Genomic DNA, 19,059 nt, shown 5'->3' on the forward strand with positions numbered 1-19,059 from the left:
GCTGTGTGTTTGAGTTATTTTGAGGGGACAGCAAATTTACACAAGCTGTACACTCACTACTTTACATTGTAGCAAAGCGTCATTTCTTCAGTAAATGATTTCGCGCAAGACACAAAACTGCAGATAAATAACAAATGTGCTAAGCGTGACCTGTGTAATAACAAATTCTAAATAAGCCAGTGGGGGTAAAAATATATGTTATCCAAAAAACGTGCAGTATAAACATAGTCCATTAGTGATGGTGTGATATAAAAAAAAAATCAATGTTCCGATACTGATAGCTGAAAGTTCAATATTTCAAATAAATCTTCAGTGCATAAACCATCTGTGATGTTCTTACTCAAAAAAGTTCATAAATATATAGTTGAGCAAAGGTAATTGACCGTGCCAGATCTGCATGTAACTAAGCTCACATTGCCCTTACCTTCAAGGGCTTTAATCAAAGCCTTATGTAAAGTGCTGGATGATGGTGGAAGAGGATGTTCCGAGTGTTGCCTGGTGACGGTGATTGCCTTTGAAAGGGTAGATGTCCCCACTCGATCCTCAATGCATTGTACTCCAGATACTGGAACTTGTGGCAAAAAAACAGATGGGACAATAAAAGGGGGGCCTCCAATAGTGTAGTGTAAAAAACTATATGCACACTGCATATAATGCCTGTTGTGGTACAATGTGTGGTGGTGCGCCGCTGTTACCGAGTGCAAAGCTTCCGGTATACAGTGTCAGCAAAGTAAAGTTTACCCCCTTTGCTGACACTGTATACCGGAAGCTTTGCACTCGGTAACGGCGGCGCACCGCCACACATTGTACCACAACAGGCATTATATGCAGTGTGCGCTTCCAGTCTGGTTTTTATTAAAAAAATATCTAAAAACAAAAGTTTTTTATACTACACTATTGGAGGCCCCCCCTTTTTTGTCCCTTCTGTTTTTTTGGCACAAGTTCCAGTATCCGGAGTACAATGCATTGAGGATCGAGTGGGGACATCTACCCTTTCAAAGGCAATCACCATCACAAGGCAACACTCGGAACATCCTCTTCCACCATCATCCAGCACTTTACATAAGGCTTGGATTAAAGCCCTTGAAGGTAAGGGCAGTGTGAGCTTAGTTACATGCAGATCTGGCACGGTCAATTACCTTTGCTCAACTATATATTTATGAACTTTTTTAAGAAAGAACATCACAGATAGTTTATGCACTGAAGATTTATTTGAAATATTGAACTTTCACCTATCAGTATCCGCACATTGATTTTTTTATATCACACTATCACTAATGGACTATGTTTACACTGCACGTTTTTTGGATCACATATATTTTTACCCCCACTGGCTTATTTAGAATTTGTTATTACATAGGTCACGCTTAGCATATTTGTTATTTATCTGCAGTTTTGTGTCTTGCGTGAAATCATTTACAGATTGATTTGTTCATTTTTTGGTGGTTATGTGTACACTATAGGTTTTGCAGCAACACAGCTTAATTCTTTGCAGTACACGGCAGCTCATGTGCCACTGGATAGTAGTGCAGAGGATCCTTCACGGTCATTTCTTCAGTGTTGTCACATAAAAAGATATAAAAATATTTTTTTTTAAATGTGAGGAGTGTACTCACTTTCAGAGTCAGCAGACTGTGTAATCTGCATGACTGTGGAAAAAACCTCCTTAGAAAGGGCAAAGGAGGAACAAAAGATTTTTATCCTCCTAGGACACTGTCCAAACAAAAGGCATGATGGTAGTAGTTTTTATGTTTGCAGGGGCCAATCCTCCTGTAGGCAGCAGTATATTTAACCCCTTTACGACTGTGAAACATATATGCAGCCTCCAGGAAGTGGGCTTGAAACCTGGGCGCCGCATATATGTGTTATGTTTGCACTGGGAGCGTGCTTCCCAACAGAGACTGGGCTGTTGTTGATAAGCCTCCGATTGGTTATTACAGTGATCACTCACTTCGTAGTCCTTCCTTGTGTTCTCTCCTCTGTGAAGAGGAGAAACAACACTTTCCTTCTAGCGAGAAGGGGAAAAAAAAAAAAGTACACATTGCATCTATTGCTCCTCTAAAGCAGCCATGATTAAATAATGGCGGCCTACAGTCCAAACACTGCTCCTGTCTGAACCGTCAGTGTAGTAGAGTTGAGGGGGTGAAATCACATGCGTGCCCCACCCTCCTGCTGCTCATGGCTCTCACTCCTTGCAAGGCATGCTACCTCACAGCTTCCGCCTCCTGCAGTTTGCCACCTGTGCCAACTCCTGCCCTCAAGGTACATTTTTTGTTAAGGGGGCATGCTGTTGGGACATCTGATGCAAGGGGGCAGGCACTGTGATGGGGACACCTGATGTAAAGGAGCACTGTGATGGGCACATTTTGTTGTGCCCCCAACATAAAATTTGCCCCCTATTTTACGTTAAGGGGCACTCTGCTGGGCAGATTTTTGTTAAGGAGGCACACTGATGGGGACATCTGATGTAAGAGGGCAGTCTGACAAATGTCTGATGTAAGGTGGCACCGTGATGAGAATGAAAATAACTGCCGCGCCAACTCTAAAAGAAAAAGCAGGCGACACGACAATCAGACTAATTGTGAAAAATAAATGAAACAATGTGTGGTGCTATAGAGAATATTGGAAATCTACATGGGTGAATGTAGACTCATAGTAGTAAGGGTGATACCCAAAGTGACAAAGGTATGTAAACAACCTATATAGGGTGTGTAACCTCAAAACTGACAATTCATATATCCAGGAATTCCAAACCAGATTAGTGACCACCAAAAAATGTGAGTGAATCTCACTGGATAGAACATCAAAATAAAAGGTGCAAAAAGGAGAAGGTAAGGAATATATAATCAGCAAGAACACAGTGAGTGGTCTCAGAAATCACAGTAGACTGGTGATGCAAACATAGATGAAAAGACAATATTACATGTCTAAAAATTGTGACATATGGGAAAAATGTTGTGAATTACAGAGTCCATATAAAGTGGAGATTGATGAGGGTGTAGCATACTCCAAAATTTCATAAATGCTTCTCACAGCAAAGTCAGAGGCATACCAACATGCAAAGCCAGGTCTTCTCCAAACATAAAGTCAAGCAAAGGGAAATTAAATGCCTTTACCAGAGATGGTGGACTCACAGGCCCTTGGCGGTGAGTCAGATAAGCTTGTACCGTCAAACGGTAGGGTTAGATCCAGTTCCAATCCAGGGGAAGTGCTTGGTGGAAAAGGAAAGCCTCATAACTCATTCGCCTCTGGAGAAGATGAAATAAGCCCAAACTGTCGAGTTCCACTCAATCAGCGGCAATCCTCAAAATGTGGCAAGGAAAAAAGAAAGAAAGAAGGGCCTCCACATGGTGTAAATCCGATAAGCATGGAAAATTTATTGATATTAAAATGTTTCCAACATGTAATAAAAAAAAAAAAAAGCGATAAAAATTAGGTTCAATTGAACTAAAAACAGCGCAGTAAAAGGTAGCTAGGGTAGCAAAGTGAATCCAACGCGTTTTGTCCTCTAAGACTTCTGCTAGGGTATGGGGTGATGTCACATGCATGCCCCGCCCTCCTGCTGCTCATGGCTCTCACTCCTTGCAAGGTATGCTACCTCACAGCTTCCGCCTCCTGCAGTTTGCTACCTGTGCCAACTGCTCTAAAGGTACATTTTTTTGTTAAGGGTGCATGCCGTTAGGACATCCGATGCAAGGGGGCAGGCACTGTGATGGGGACACCTGATGTAAAGGAGCACTGTGATGGGCACATTTTGTTGTGCCCCCAACATAAAATGTGCCCCTTATTTTATGTTAAGGGGCACTGATGGGCAGATTTTTGTTAAGGAGGCACACTGATGGGTCTGACAAATGCCTGATGTAAGGTGGCATTGTGATGGGGACACCTGCTGTAAAGGCGTACTGTGATGGGCACATTTCATTGTGCCCAGAGTGCCCCTAACATAAAATCTGCCCATCAGCATGCCCCTTATTTTATGTTAAGGGGCACACTGATGGGCACGACTACACTCTTTTTAAGTCATAGTACAGATTCGAGATTCGGACCTCCGCCCAAAGAAAATTTTAGGGCCCGGACCTCCTTAAAATTTACATCAATACCTCTGCTCTAAAGAGAAGAAGAAGCATTGAACCTTGGGGTACGCCACTGATAACCTTAGACCATTCAGAGTAAGACTCATTAACCACTACTCTCTGAATTCTGTCTTTTAGCCAGTTTTCTATCCATTTACAAACTGATATTTCCAAGCCTGTAGACTTTACCTTACACATGAGCCGTGTGTGCGGAACTGTATCGAACGCTTTTGCAAAATCCAAGTATACCACGTCCACAGCCACCCCTCTGTCCAAGGTTTTACTTACCTCTTCATAAAAAGAAATCAGGTTTGTCTGACAACTTCTGTCTTTCATGAATCCATGCTGTCTGTTGCTTAAAATGTTTTTTTTTCCAGCAAGAACTCGTCTATGTGGTCTTTTATTAAATGCTTCAGTATCTTCCCGACTATAGAAGTTAAACAGGTCTATAGTTACTTGGTAAAGACTTTGATCCCTTTTTAAATATAGGCACCAGGTTCGCCCTGCGCCAATCCAGTGGTACTATTTCCGTCATTAATGAGTCCCTAAAAATGAGATACAATAGCTTTGAAATTACAGAGCTCAATTCTTTTAGGATCCGTGGGTGGATGCCATCAGGTCCAGGTGCTTTATCCACCTTTATTCTGTCTAAATATTTCAGGACCATATCACTTTTGAGCCATTGTGGATCATTCGGGGCTGTGTCAATACCTCCCCCATGCTCTTTACACAGAGCTGAAGAAAGTATTTAATAAATTAGCCTTCTCCTTGTCCCCAGTCACCTACTCTAGATTATTTTGTAAAGAGCCTACATGCTCAGACCTGGCCTTTTTACTATTAATATATTTGAAGAATTTTTGGGGGTTTGTCCTACTATCTTTTGCAATCTGTTGTTCGTTTTGAATTTTTGCATCCTTGATTTCCTTTTTACATATTCTGTTAAATTCTTTGTAACATTTAAACGACACTAGTGTTCCTTCATTTTTATATTTTTTAAAAGCTTTTCTTATTGTTTATAGCTTTCTTTAACTTTGGCCGTGAGCCACATAGGTTTTATTTTTAGCCTTTTAAACTTATTGCCCATGGGAATATACTTTGCAGTGAGGTCCCAAACAGTCTTTTTAAAGAATTCCCATTTCTGTTCTGTGTTTATATTGATGCCAATATTCCCTCCCAGTCTAAATCATGGAGAGCAGCCCTCATCCTTGGAAAATTTGCTCTCTTGAAGTTAAGTGTTTTTATCTCTTGTTTACAGCTAACATAAAATGAAACCATGTTATGATCACTGCTACCCAGGTGTTCCTTTATCTGAACATTAGTAATAAGCTCTGAATGGTTTGAGATTACCAGGTCCAACAGAGCTTCATTCCTAGTTGGGGCCTCAATAAACTGGACCATAAAATAGGTTTATACATTTTTGCCCTTTAACTGTCCCAGCAGTGCCATTACTCCAGTCAATTTCTGGGTAGTTAAAATCCCCCATTATTATCACCGTCCCAGCCCTTGCAGACCTTTCCATCTGTGCAAGGAGCTGAGTCTCTACCTCCTCCTTAACATTGGGTGGTCTATAACAAACTGATGATTAACTTTGAACTACGCACATCTATATGCAGTTCCACCCATAATGCTTCAGACTCATCACACTCTCCATCAATCAGGTCTGCTTTCACACTTGCTTTGAGATCACTTCTCACAGAGACAGACCCGCCACCTTTCCTTTTTACCCTGTCTCTCCGAAAGAGTGCATAGCCAGGAATATTAATAGCCCAGTCATGTGAGGAATGAAGCCAAGTTTCAGCAATACCGATTACATCATAGCTCTCCTCATGCACCAGAGCTTCCAACTCACCTATTTTGCTTGGCAGACTTCTGGCATTGGTGAACAAACACTTTAATGCATTATTACATTTTGCTCTGGTGTTTTTAATATCATTTATCAGTGTCTGTGCAAGTAGCAGTGTCAGTGTTTTTTTTTTTTTTTCTTTTTATCTAAAACAAAAGGAGGGAAAAAAAAAAATTGCTTCTTTGCCCTACTACAGCCAAAAAATTAAAAAGAAAAAAATTCACCCAAAGTATCGCCGCGATATCCATTAACCTTTTTCTTATCAAATGAAAGCTCAATCTATCCAGAGAAAAAAAAAAAATGTATATATATATATATATATATATATATATATATATATATACACACATATATATATATATATATATATATACACACACACACACACACACACATACAAGGTATAACCCACCTTGATACACCATGTACATTTATACTAACACATATCAAAGTTGCAAAATTGGGCTTTGGCATGAAGGTTAGTTTTGACCTGGTCATGAAGGGGTTAAGGTTACAACTAGGGGTGCACGGAATGGAAATTTTGGTGCCGAAAATGAAGGATGCACTAGGCCGAAAACCATAACGAAAATAAACAGTTTTTAAAAAATATAAAAATATTTATGTTTTTATATACAATTGTATTATATTTGACTTTTTAATTAATATTATCAATTTAAATTAATATTAAATTTATCGTTGGCCATTATTGGCACCTTTGATGCAAGAAAATTCAGTCCACAGTCTCTAATCATCTGATACAGGAGATGGTCAGAGACTGCAGACATGATACAAGAGATCAATGCAGCCTCACCAGTGCTCATCAGATGCAGCCTGCCTGTGCCTGGATGCAGCCTCACCCGTGCCCCGTTCGGAGCATCGATTTCCGTGTGTCCTGGAGCTGTGAATTGAATTGCCCGGGCCGCAGTAACAATGTCCCGCCTCCTGTGATCACGTCACGCTGATTCAATGTCCCGGCATTGGATCAGTGTGTCGTCTGTCACAGGAGGCGGGACATTGTTACTGGGGCCTGTGCAATTCAGCTCCGTGACACACAGATATCACCGCTCTGTGGGAGGGAGGAAAGAAGGAGGGAGGACTGGGGCGAGCCAGGAAGACACCCCCGCAATGGGCGGCACCAGGGGGGCGGGGGCCTGCACCATTTTCAGCTCCATTATCAGCAATGTGCCGAAAACACTAATTTTCTGCTGCCGAAATTTCGATGCATCCCTAGTTAGCACTATCTGTGCACTTCAATGGGATGAGAAAATAAGGTAAACTTTAATTTTTTTAATGTCCACAAGCAGGGCATTTTTTATGCTTCTCCCAGACTGTTTAGGGGGTTAATGTGGCTCAAAGTATTAAATAAAAACACACATTACTTGTTAAGATAACATATTACAAACAAGGAAACAAAACACTGTACAGAATACAATTTAATTCAGACACTCTAGAGAAGACTTGAACATTATATATTAAAAATGTACACAGTATCCACAGCCTAAAAAAAAAAAAAAAAAAAAAGTCCTTATCAGTCCTGATGTGGTTTCCACTTATCTGTAAACACAGTCATTGCCGCAGCATAGAGAAGGTAGCCAATCAGAAGCAAGAGTGTTGCAGCTACTGGTCCCACAGATATCATGCCAAATAAAAAATAAAAGAGGAACAGATAGAACAGAAGACGGTAGCTGGCAAGGAATCGAAGACGTATGCGGGGCTCCACCTGATGAGAAGCACCACGTGCTGACACAGGGCTCATTCTCCATGCAGGGGAGTTGTTGGTTAAATGATAAGAACAAAACTTTCCCAGGAAGTCCTCTCTTTTACACATAGCATCCATGGAGTCTGCAAACTGGAAGGAATACCAATGGTTAACTGTATGCTAGTGATTCACATAGAAAAAACAAAAAAAATACATAAAAACAACTAATCTGTAAGTAACAGTTACAAGTCAGGGTTACGTTTTGCTCAATAATAGGAGTAGCACAATACACAGTATAAAAACCAAAGTAAATGCCCCAACATTTAAAAAGGCTTACGATATAAAAAATCAGAAATTAACTGAAAACACCCATTAACTTTTGAAGGCAGTTTCAACTCTAATTTTGTCAAGAGCCTCCAAAACCACTAGGGCACTAAAGCCTAGTACACACGAATAGAAAATGGAGTGAGAAATACCGCTTTCAAAGCGATCGTGCAATAATCACAGCTTTCAAGTGCTGATCACGACAGTTCAACCGAAATTATACGAAGGGACAAACCGGAAAATTTCTCGTATGATACCAGGTTTTTTTTGTATGATTTTTGGGTAATCAGTACAGTTTTCATCCAAAAATACAAATACAATACATCACTGAAACATTAACTAATGTTAAGAAATTGAATTGGACTTGGGTGTCCATTGCCTGTAATCCTCTGTACAGAATTCAGCCCTGGGGCACAGCATTAGAAGCCAATGAAATGTGCTGAATGAAAATGAACATGCAGGGAGGATATAAGAGTGGTGTAAACAAATGGTGTTCTCAAATTACTGCTGCTCCTCCACCATCCAATCGCAGAGTTAGGGTAGAAAGAAATTCAAATACTTTGGCAATCCTTTTACAAATACTGTAACTGCTGACTTAATATTAGGACACTTACCTGTCCAGGAATTCCACAAAGTCGGCACCCCAGCCGGTTTTTCAATCGGCTCTCAGGTGCTGCCGCAGCCAATCCTTGTAAGGGAGACTGGCAGTGAAGTCTTGCGGCTTCACAGCCCGTTTCCTACTGCGCATGCGTGAAGCGCGTTGCACTTTCTGAATGGCCTGGCGGCAGTGGAACGAGGAGCAGGGCCGAACTTCCGGAGGACCTCGCCATGGCAAAGTCTCCTGGAGGTGGGGATGGGTACCTGTGAAAAACAGGTACCCGCTCCCCCGAAAGGTGCTAAATGTGTCAGCGGACAGTGGGAGCAAACACCCTTTTGGGTGGAGCTGCGCTTTAAATGTATTTTAACTTTGTATTTAGTGGTTTCTCTAAAGGTCAGCTTTAATTAGAAAATATATAAACCATTATGCATTAAGTAGGACTTAAGGTGGTTCTAAAGTGTTTAATGTTTTTTTACCTTTCTTCAGCCAAAGATAACTTTATTTTCATAATCCCAACTCTTACTGGTCATATCATGTCATAATCTATTTATGCCTATGGACACTCTGATGGCAAGCATTATCACTTGATATATTGATAACCAAGACAATGAGATCTTCAACTTTGTAGAATGATTTCCATTATAGCTTATGAGACGTTTAAAGATGGGGTTTGTGGTTTGGGATGGGGGGTATACAGAGACTGCACTGTATACACTTGTGTATAGTTGGCTACAGAATGCTCACATTAGCTGTTTATTTGACAGCTTTTAGCTTCTTAAAGGTCCTTGGTTCATATCTACCAGGTATCTATGGATGTTTTCCCTGAATTTGCATGGGATGTCTCAGTTAACCTGACAGCTAAATGTATAGAAAATGTGTGTATTTGTATGTATGTCATGGTGAGATTTAACTGAAAGTTCTTTCAGCACCAGGGATTGATATGGATAGTTTTATGTATTTTCTAGAAAAAAAATGAATATATTTGGTTGTCTCTTTCCAAAAATCACATTTGTCCAAAAGGTAATGTTGTGCTGTCAGATAAAACAAACATTTAAAATGTGAATCAGGACAAATCAAAGATCACACGCTCTTGTCAATGGTAATGCTGAGCTCCTTACCCTGGAATTTAAGGCCTGGGATAGCTGGTACAGTAGGCGCACTAGAGTGGCATTCTCATAGCTGCGGATTGGTTGAAGTTCAGGGTCTCCCTGGTACTGTATGTCAAACTTGCGCAATCCATTTATTATCTGAAATTGTAATAAAAATTAATGTTAATAAAACTAAAATGCTGGCAAAACTGAAAAAAAAACAACAAAAAAGAAAAATGCCACCATTTGCTGGGTAAAACACACAACAAACTTTCTAGCAGAAACTAAATAAAATGTTGAAAAAACAGATATTCATTAGAGCTTCCAATTATTTATATTTTAACTTTTGAATCCATTATTCGTGTATGCAAAAGTAATAGGATTTTTTAAAACAGCTTACCTGTAAAATCCTTTTCTTTCGAAGGACATCACGGGACACAGAGCCACAGTAATTACTGATGGGTTATATAGGTATCACTGGTGATTGGACACTGGCACACCCTATCAGGAAGTTCAACCCCCTATATAATCCCTCCCCCTTGCAGGGATACCTCAGTTTTGTAGCCAAGCAATATAGTGTATTAGAAGAGGGGCGGGACCTCTGTGTCCCGTGATGTCCTTCGAAAGAAAAGGATTTTACAGGTAAGCTGTTTTAAAAAATCCTATTTTCTTTCTCGAACATCACGGGACACAGAGCCACAGTAATTACTGATGGGATGTCCCAGAGCAATGCTACCTGAGGGGGGGGAACCACGACCAAGTAGGGTGCAATCAGACCTGAGGACCCTGTACCGCTGCCTGCAGCACACTACGCCCAAAGGCGATATCCTCATGCCTTCTCACATCCACCTGATAGAATCTGGTGAATGTATGAACTGAAGACCAGGTTGCGGCCTTGCAGATTTGAGCCATAGAGGCCCGGTGATGCACTGCCCAAGAAGCACCAATAGCCCTTGTGGAATGTGCCCTGATCTGAAACGGAGGAATCTTCTGTTTCAAACCGTAAGCTTGAATGATCAACTGTCGAATCCATTTAGAAATGGTAGCTTTTGGCGCTGCCTGTCCTCTATTGGGACCCTCTGGCAGCACAAACAAAACATCTGTCTTGCGGATCTGAGTAGTTGCCCCTAGATAGGCCTTAACTGCTCTTACTACATCCAACGAATGTAGAGATCTCTCTTCCGGAGAACAGGGATCTGGAAAAAAGGAAGGTAGAACAATGTCTTGGTTTAAATGAAAATCAGAAACCACCTTCGGTAAAAAACTAGGATGAGGGTGTAGTACCACTCTATCCTTGTGTATAATCAAATAAGGCTCCTTACAGGAAAGAGCTGCTAATTCTGATACTCTTCTAGCAGAAGAGATGGCCACCAGAAAAATTAACTTCCTTGTCAACAAGACCAAAGGAATCTGACTTATTGGTTCAAAAGGCTGTTTCTGTAACACAGCCAGGACCAAATTCAAGTCCCAGGGGTTTAGGGGCGCTTTAACCGGAGGATTAAGACGCATCACCCCCTGCATAAAGTTTCGGACCAAAGAATGCGAAGCAAGTGGCCGCTGAAATAATACTGATAAAGCAGAAACCTGGCCCTTGATGGTACTCAAGGCCAGCTTCATCTCTAATCCCATCTGTAGAAAATCAAGGATTCTACCTATGACATATTTCCTGGGATGCCAACCTCTGGATTCACACCAGGTTATATAAGCCTTCCAGACTCTATGATAAATCATCCTGGAAGCTGGCTTCCTTGCATTAATCAAGGTAGATATGACAGGACCTGAGAGCCCACGACTCTTCAGAACGTGGGTCTCAATAGCCAAACCGTCAAATTTAGCGTTTGTAAGGCAGGATGGAACACTGGACCCTGAGATAACAGGTCTGGGCGTACCGGTAGGGTCCACGGGGAACCCACCGTCATCCTTACTATTTCTGCATACCAAGTCCTTCTGGGCCAAGCGGGGGCCACCAGAAGTACCGACTTCCTTTCCTGCCTGATCCTGCGAAGGAGTCGTGGTAGTAGCAGAATAGGCGGGAATGCGTAAATCAGTGAGAACCGATGCCACGGAATCACCAACGCATCCGTCCCGCATGCAAGAGGATCTTTTGTCCTTGCCACAAATCTGTCTATCTTTTTGTTGAATCGGGATGCAAAGAGATCTACATCTGGAACCCCCCCATCTTTGGCATATGGCCCAAAAGACGTCGGGATGCAGAGACCATTCCCCTGGAAGTAACTGCTGGCGACTTAGATAGTCCGCCTGCCAATTCTCTATTCCCGGGATGAAAACTGCCGATATGCATGGCACATGCATCTCTGCCCAGACTAAGATCTGGTTCACCTCTTTTTGAGCAGCTCGGCTCCGGGTGCCTCCCTGATGATTGACATAAGCCACTGCTGTGGCATTGTCGGACTGGATCCTGACCGGACAACCCTGTAGCCTGATAGTCCAGGCTTTTAGAGCTAGATGTATCGCCCGGATCTCCAGAATGTTGATGGATAAGGTCCTCTCTGTCTTGGACCATACCCCTTGGCCGCAGCCTGTTCCAGAACTGCTCCCCAACCTGACAGACTGGCATCTGTTGTTACCACAGTCCAGGTAACCGGTAGAAAGGATTTCCCCTTCTGCAGGTTTTCGGGTATGAGCCACCAATTGAGGCTCTGACGCACCGCATGCGACAGGTGCATCGGAAAGTCTAATGCCTGAACCTTCTTGTTCCAGGTCGACAGAATACTGTGTTGCAGCATTCTTGAGTGAAACTGAGCATAGGGAACTGCTTCGAATGAAGACACCATCTTCCCTAGTAGCCTCATACAAAGGCGGACTGAGGGACCCTTCTTGGTCCATACTGTCAGAATCAGCTCTCTCAAAGCAGTGATCTTTGCCTGGGGTAGAAATATTTTCTCCTGGCTTGTATCTATAATCAGACCTAAATACTCCAGTCTTCTTACTGGTTTTAGGAAAGACTTTTCTAAGTTGAGGATCCAACCCAGGTGTTCTAGATACCTGACCGAGGTCCTCAAGTTTCCATTCAAAGAGGCTACCGACCGGTCTATCAAGAGCAGGTCGTCTAGGTATGCTATGACAGCTATACCCTGAGCCCTTAATCTGGCCAGAGGAGGAGCCAAGATCTTTGTGAACACTCAAGGTGCAGTGGCTATCCCAAAAGGCAGAGCCACAAACTGGAAATGGCGCCCTCCTACCTCGAAGCGCAGAAACTTCTGATGAGCAGGAAAAATGGGCACATGCAGATATGCATCTCTGATGTCTATTGATGCCAGAAATTCTCCTCCCTGCAGGGTGGGAACTACTGTTCGAATTGATTCCATGCGGAAGGATTGAATCCTTAGGAATCGGTTCAGATCCCTTAAGTCCAAAATGGGCCTGACATCCCCATTTGGCTTTTGGACCGTAAAAAGGTTGGAATAGAAGCCCAATCCCTGGTCCTTTGCGGGACCTATCATAATGACCTCCTGCGACAAAAGTCGCTCTAACGCTAGAAGGAGCGACTGCTTCTTCTCTGGGTCTCTGGGAACATTTGATCTGAGGAACCGAGGAGAAGGGAATTCCTGAAACTCCAGCTTGTACCCTAAGGTTACCGTGGAGACTACCCATCTGTCCTGGAAGTCCTTGTGCCAGAGCTCTGAGAACTGTCGCAGTCTTCCCCCCACTCGAGTGAGCGGGGGCGCCCCCTCATGCAGAGGTCTTAATGTTTTGCCTAGTAGGCTTCTTTCCCCAGGACTTCTTTTGTCCCTGGGGTTGACTCTTGTCTCTGGACCCCGATGGAGGCGGCCGTCGAGACTGCCTGGAGGCTGAAGCCCCCGGCGCTGGGGAAAGAGTCTGTTTGAAAGAGGGACGCTTACTCTTCTTCTTGACAGGTAAGAGAGTGCTTTTCCCACAAGAGATTCTCTTGATATAGTTATCCAAGTCCTCTCCAAACAACCTTGCACCACGAAATGGAAACCCAGCCAGTAGCTTCTTACATGGTGCTTCGGCTGACCAATTTTTCAACCATAGGATTCTACGTATATGCACCAACCCCAGTGAAAGACGGGAGGTTTGCACGATAGAATCTCTAATGGCGTCAACCACAAAGCATAAGGCCGCTGGAAGGTTAGCAAACCCCTGGGCCTGCTGTTCAGGTAATACTTTGATGACCTGCTTAACATGATCTCTTAAGTATTGACAGACTCCAATCGCTGCTACTGCAGGTTGGGCCACTGATCCTGCTAAGGAGAAAACATCCTTCAATAGGGATTCCATCCTTTTATCTACAGGATCCCTGAGCATCTGAGCATTGTCTACAGGACAAGTCAGGCTATTATTTACGGAGGAAATGGCGGCATCAATAGCCGGTATTCCCCACATTTTAATAAACTTTTCTTCCATCGGATAAAGTGTTGAAAACTTTCTCGGCGGAGAAAAACGTTTTTCTAGGTGATCCCACTCAGAATAAATAAGCTTTTCAAGTAAAGTATGAACAGGAAAAGCATGTGCTGCTTGGAAAGGTTTCAGTGACCCCAAAGCAGAAGAGGATTCTTTAGCAGTTTCAGGTATGGGCAACTTAAATGTGGAGCGGACCAATCCAGTGAGGATCTGCACTAAGACTTTCTCCTCTTGGGAAGTCGCAGAGGGTCCCTCTCCACCTGAATCCTCCGAAGAGGAATCATCCATCCCATCCCGATCCTCTGAAAGGGATTCATCTCCTTTATCCCAGAGCTCCTCTGTCTGAGGGTCTTGGGGAACAGAGGAAAGCCTAGTGCGTTTTCTTCCACTGAGTGAAGACGTAATCACGGCCATTAATCTTTCCTCTAGACCATTAATGGTTGAGGAAAAAACCTCTTGTGTAATATATACAGGGGCTGAAGTGCCAGAAGCAGGTGTAGCCCCTGACCCCGATGGCTCTCCCTGGCTAGCCGTCCCTGGCCCATCTTTAGGGGGGGAGGATGCTGCCGACAGGGGGCCCTCAGAACCTGAACGAGATCCCCTAGTGTCTCTGGTTCCTGGGGTGCCTGAACCTCTTCTACCCATAGTGCAAAGCAACAAGGTGTGAGGTATACAAATGAACACTGCCCGCTGAGCGATGTAGTCTGGCTAAAAGCCTTGCTACCCAATGCTCAGTCTGGTGTTACTTCAGTAAATGCTGCCTAGGAGAATGCCTGTGTCCCACCTTACATGCGACCGTCAGCTCTGTGTCTCTCAGAAGGCTGAGTGCACCTGTACAGAGTGCCTTTAATAGCCTGCAGCTGGCCTGAGTGGGAGTCTAAACACTCTGTGCTGACATCCCGCCCCCTCCTCTACCCCCCCCCCTCGAGTTTTGAAAAAAACGAGCGCTTCCCGCACTGCCGACTCTCCTGTCATGCTTCTGGAGAAAAGGCTGGGGATGGGGGGGGGGGGGGGGAGGAGGGAGACTGGTAACAAGATCTGCCTGAACGGCTATCTTCAGAAATGGTGGCCATTAGGCCACAGAGCCGGGGTGGTATAACCACTTTCTAGACCCCTGTGGCCCCTCTCTAGCCTGGGGGGAACATTCAAACATGAGAAATCCCCCTTTCCACCTTACCTGCTTGCAGCCTGCTTTGAGATGCTGGGACATAATCAGCACTGAACACCTGAGACAGTCAGTCAGCATGTGTAGGTTTGTGCTCTTGGCAGCCCCCGGTGGTCACAATAGGCATAGCATGCATTTAACCTTAAAGGAGAAAAGCCACTAGAACTCAAAAATTCTGTGGAATCTCCTCTTACCTTATCCAGCCGCAGGGTGCTGTTTACACAGACCCAATCTTCACCTCTCACGGTGGGCTCCATTTGAAAAAACCGTCAGAGACTGGGGCCCCCATCAGTAGGGGGATCCAACAGTTCTGGGACCGTAAAGCACCTCGCCAGAAATTAGGAAGTTTAAAGCCATTTTCTGATCTGCGGGGTCCAGCTCTCTAAAAAGAGAAGCATTACAGGTAAAACCTCGTTTCTTCGGACACGAGGCCCGGGTACCATTCAATTCGGCCATGAAAAGACACTTTGAATGGATCCGGTTCGCCTGGCTTGCCCCAGTATAGGATCTTAGGATATTCCCTTTGGAGCTCAGCACAGAACATCTTTACACGTCCATCACCTAAGACACTGGCGTAAAAACTGAGGTATCCCTGCAAGGGGGAGGGATTATATAGGGGGTTGAACTTCCTGATAGGGTGTGCCAGTGTCCAATCACCAGTGATACCTATATAACCCATCAGTAATTACTGTGGCTCTGTGTCCCGTGATGTTCGAGAAAGAAAATTAGTCAGTTACATTTGGAGCTTTTTACATTTGTGGGGAACTCCATCAGTAACACTCCCCCTCCATGCCTCCCAGCCCTGTGCCAGTCTTTCTTGGAATCTCACCCCCTCCAGCTACAACAGAGGTATGCTCACTTTTCCTGCTGGATGCATTCTAACACAAGAGGTAAAACATCAAACAAGAAGAATGGGACCTCACTGTTATTGCAGTAGCAAATGAGCAGGACTGGAAGCTTGTGCAAGCTCAGAGATATCACTACCAAAGTCCCCGAGAGACGAAGATCGGTCATTACTAGGCCAGGGCACATACCCTGAGTCTCTAGGCTGCAATCACCCGTAACCCCCCCTTATACAATGGTTCCATTCTCCTTGTAGTGTGACATCCTAGCCTCAGCTACAACGAAGATCCAGGGCTGTCCACCTTCTTGCCTGAAGAACAACTGTCACTAGAAAGAAGTTATAAAGAAAGAAGAATATTCATACCGGACAGAAGGAAGCACAGAGTTTCAGTGATGTGCTGTCCCCTCCGGTGCTCAGAAAGGCTACATTCTCAGCGATGCCACCCTTCTCCAGTACCAAAACAGTCTGCAATTGTATTATTGCTGGGATTCCCCCTGGATGAAGTCTGAACGGACAAAACATGTCTGAATGGACAAAACATGTAGGGACAGAGCCCAACGCTGGGAGTACAAACTGTGTCCTGTCATTTTTGCTGTTTCTGTGAGCCAGGAAGGATTGGAGTGGCTGGTGGCTTCTCTATATATTGTGTCTGATACATCTATATGCTTGATTTTAAGCTTATGCTTAAAACAGCTTTTGTGAGTAGCTTGATTACTTGTGTCAATTAATTTTGGATTTTTAAGATACTATGGGAACCTGTTTTTTTTTTGTTGTTATTTTTATGCTGGCTATGAACTCTAACCAGTGAATGGAGAGAACAGCAGTGGAGGTGAAGCCTTTAAGTGGACTGCACCTGTTTGGAAGATCTTTGGAATTAATACAAGCTGTGTTTGCCTAATCTTGTAGTGTGATAGGCTCGCATTGGTGAGTGTTCCTGTATTAGTGGTGGTGGTCACATTGGATTAAAAGATTTTTCTACATTGGAAGAATAATATTGGTGATGAGAATTTTTTTAGTCATTACACCTTTGGATTGCTTCATTTGAACCTATTTTGCTTGAAATTAATTTTTGTTAAAAATATTTTCATGTATCGTTTAGAGCAGTGGTCATCAACCCTGTCATCAGGGCCCACTAACAGGCCAGGTTTTATGTATTACCTTGGGGAGATGCAGACTAGAATACCGCAATCACAGAGTAGCAAATGATATCACCTGTGATGTATTGCAGTTATCTTGCAAACCTGTTGATGAACACTGGTTTAGAGGACTTTATTCGCTCACAATATTTATTGAATGATTTATTGAGCGTGTATTTTCACGCTGATGAATATTTTATATTATTGAATCAGTAAATGTAATTGTTTTGTTATGTCACTTAGGGGTTTAAATTTATTTATAGCTGCTGGTTTGTTTCAGTCTTGCAATATAATTTTCTCCCAATTTTTTATTCTATCCATCAACACAGAAGAGTTTATACATTCTCTGTGATTTTGTTCATCTCTGTGGTAAAGGTATGCTGAAGAATAGATGCTCTAAATGAGTACTAATTAAAAGTATTAGTTTTCAGTATTTACCCTAAAGCATGTTTATCCGTTTGCAGACCGCGCACTGTAGCTTTACTGCTACAATGCAGGCCAGCTGTGCAGAATCATGTATATATACACAAGATTCTGTTCTTCCGGGTAAGGGGTAAATGCCGTCGCCTACCCGGCTGTGCTGCGATTAGACACAGCAGAAGCCGATCAGCGAGTGCTGGCCAACGGATGTCCATCGGCATACGCTGATCAGCGAGCAGAAAGACGGAACAGAGCTCTTCCTATGTAAACAAGGCAAAGCTTTGTCCTGTCAGCGTGGATGTGCTGGATTTTGTTTCCCTGCAAAGTAGGGAATACAATCCAGCACACACCTTAGTAAAAGCACCTGAAAGTAAACACAAAATCCCTGATTAGGCACACAGTTTACACTTTGATCGCCCTAGATGTTTAGTCACTGATCGCCGCCATTACTAGTATAAATAAAAAATAAAAAAATCCAGTTTATATACTCACCATAATTTGTACACTCTTTTGTGCAAAACAATCAATATATGCTTATTGGGATTTTTTTTTTTAACAAAAATATGTAGAAAAATACATATTGGCCTAAATTTATGAAAAAATTTGATTTTTTACATTATTTTGATATGTTTTATAGCAGAAAGTAAAAAATAGTTTTTTTTTACATTTTAGCTATAGTATTTATGATCATATGCAAAACTTTGTGTATTATTGCCACTAGATGAAGCTCCTGGAAGTGACCTTGTGCAACTAGCAACTGTTCAAATAAGTTATCAGCCACACAGGGAGTTCATTATTTTTGATAAATTGTCTGACTTGTGTAAGAAGGAGCAGTAAAACAGTGTGTCTGCCCCCAAATAATTTACTTACAGATTGTACAAAGAAACAATTACCCTCCTGATAAGATTTGTATCAAGCTGATTTCTTTCACGTGTTTATTTTAATTTGCTCTAAAGTTTCTTCCTTGGACAGAAATGGGAAACTGGGAGCAAAGGGAAAAAAAGGAAGAGCAGTAGGTAAGGTGTACAGCACCTGAAATACTAGAAATTCTTTGGTTGAGTATCCAAAATATCCCCAGATAGCTGTTTCACTGTAAAAAGGAAGACTAGCCAGGAGCTTCTTGCATGACGCTTAGCAAAGGATGCAAGGCCTAAAGGATAGAATCTGTCATAGCAACTATTGCAAACATAAAGCTGCCTCCTGGACCTGCTGAGCAGGATAACCTTGAACACCTGTTTCAAGCTGTTCTCTCAACGATTAACCAATTACTGTCAGCGCAGGCTGAGATACTCAACCTGCCAGAGAAAAAAAAGTGTTTTTTTTTTTTTCTAATAGGAATTCCAACCTTTTATCCGTGGGATCCCTAAGTATTTGAGCATTGTCTGCCGGACAAGTCAAACTTACTCACAAAGGATATAGTAGCATTAATTGCTAGTATACCCTACTTAGTGAATTTTCTCTACCATAGGATAAAGTGTAAAAA

General features: G+C 42.9%; 1 protein-coding gene across 2 annotated transcripts in view; it reads right to left on the bottom strand.

Moving 5' to 3' along the window:
* Positions 1-7,331: 7,331 nt before the first annotated feature.
* SMPD4 (sphingomyelin phosphodiesterase 4) overlaps positions 7,332-19,059 on the bottom strand; it is a 95,427-nt gene continuing 83,699 nt past the window's right edge. For both annotated transcript variants that reach the window (XM_073629221.1, XM_073629220.1), the window contains 2 exons: positions 9,656-9,784; positions 7,332-7,765 (listed from right to left, as the gene is read on the bottom strand). In XM_073629221.1, coding sequence (XP_073485322.1) covers positions 7,445-7,765; positions 9,656-9,784 — 450 coding nt within the window. In that variant the 3' untranslated portion in view covers positions 7,332-7,444. The remainder of the gene's footprint in view (positions 7,766-9,655; positions 9,785-19,059) is intronic.

The sequence above is a fragment of the Aquarana catesbeiana genome, linkage group LG01, assembly GCF_042186555.1.
Source record: "Aquarana catesbeiana isolate 2022-GZ linkage group LG01, ASM4218655v1, whole genome shotgun sequence".
NCBI classification, from domain to species: domain Eukaryota; kingdom Metazoa; phylum Chordata; class Amphibia; order Anura; family Ranidae; genus Aquarana; species Aquarana catesbeiana.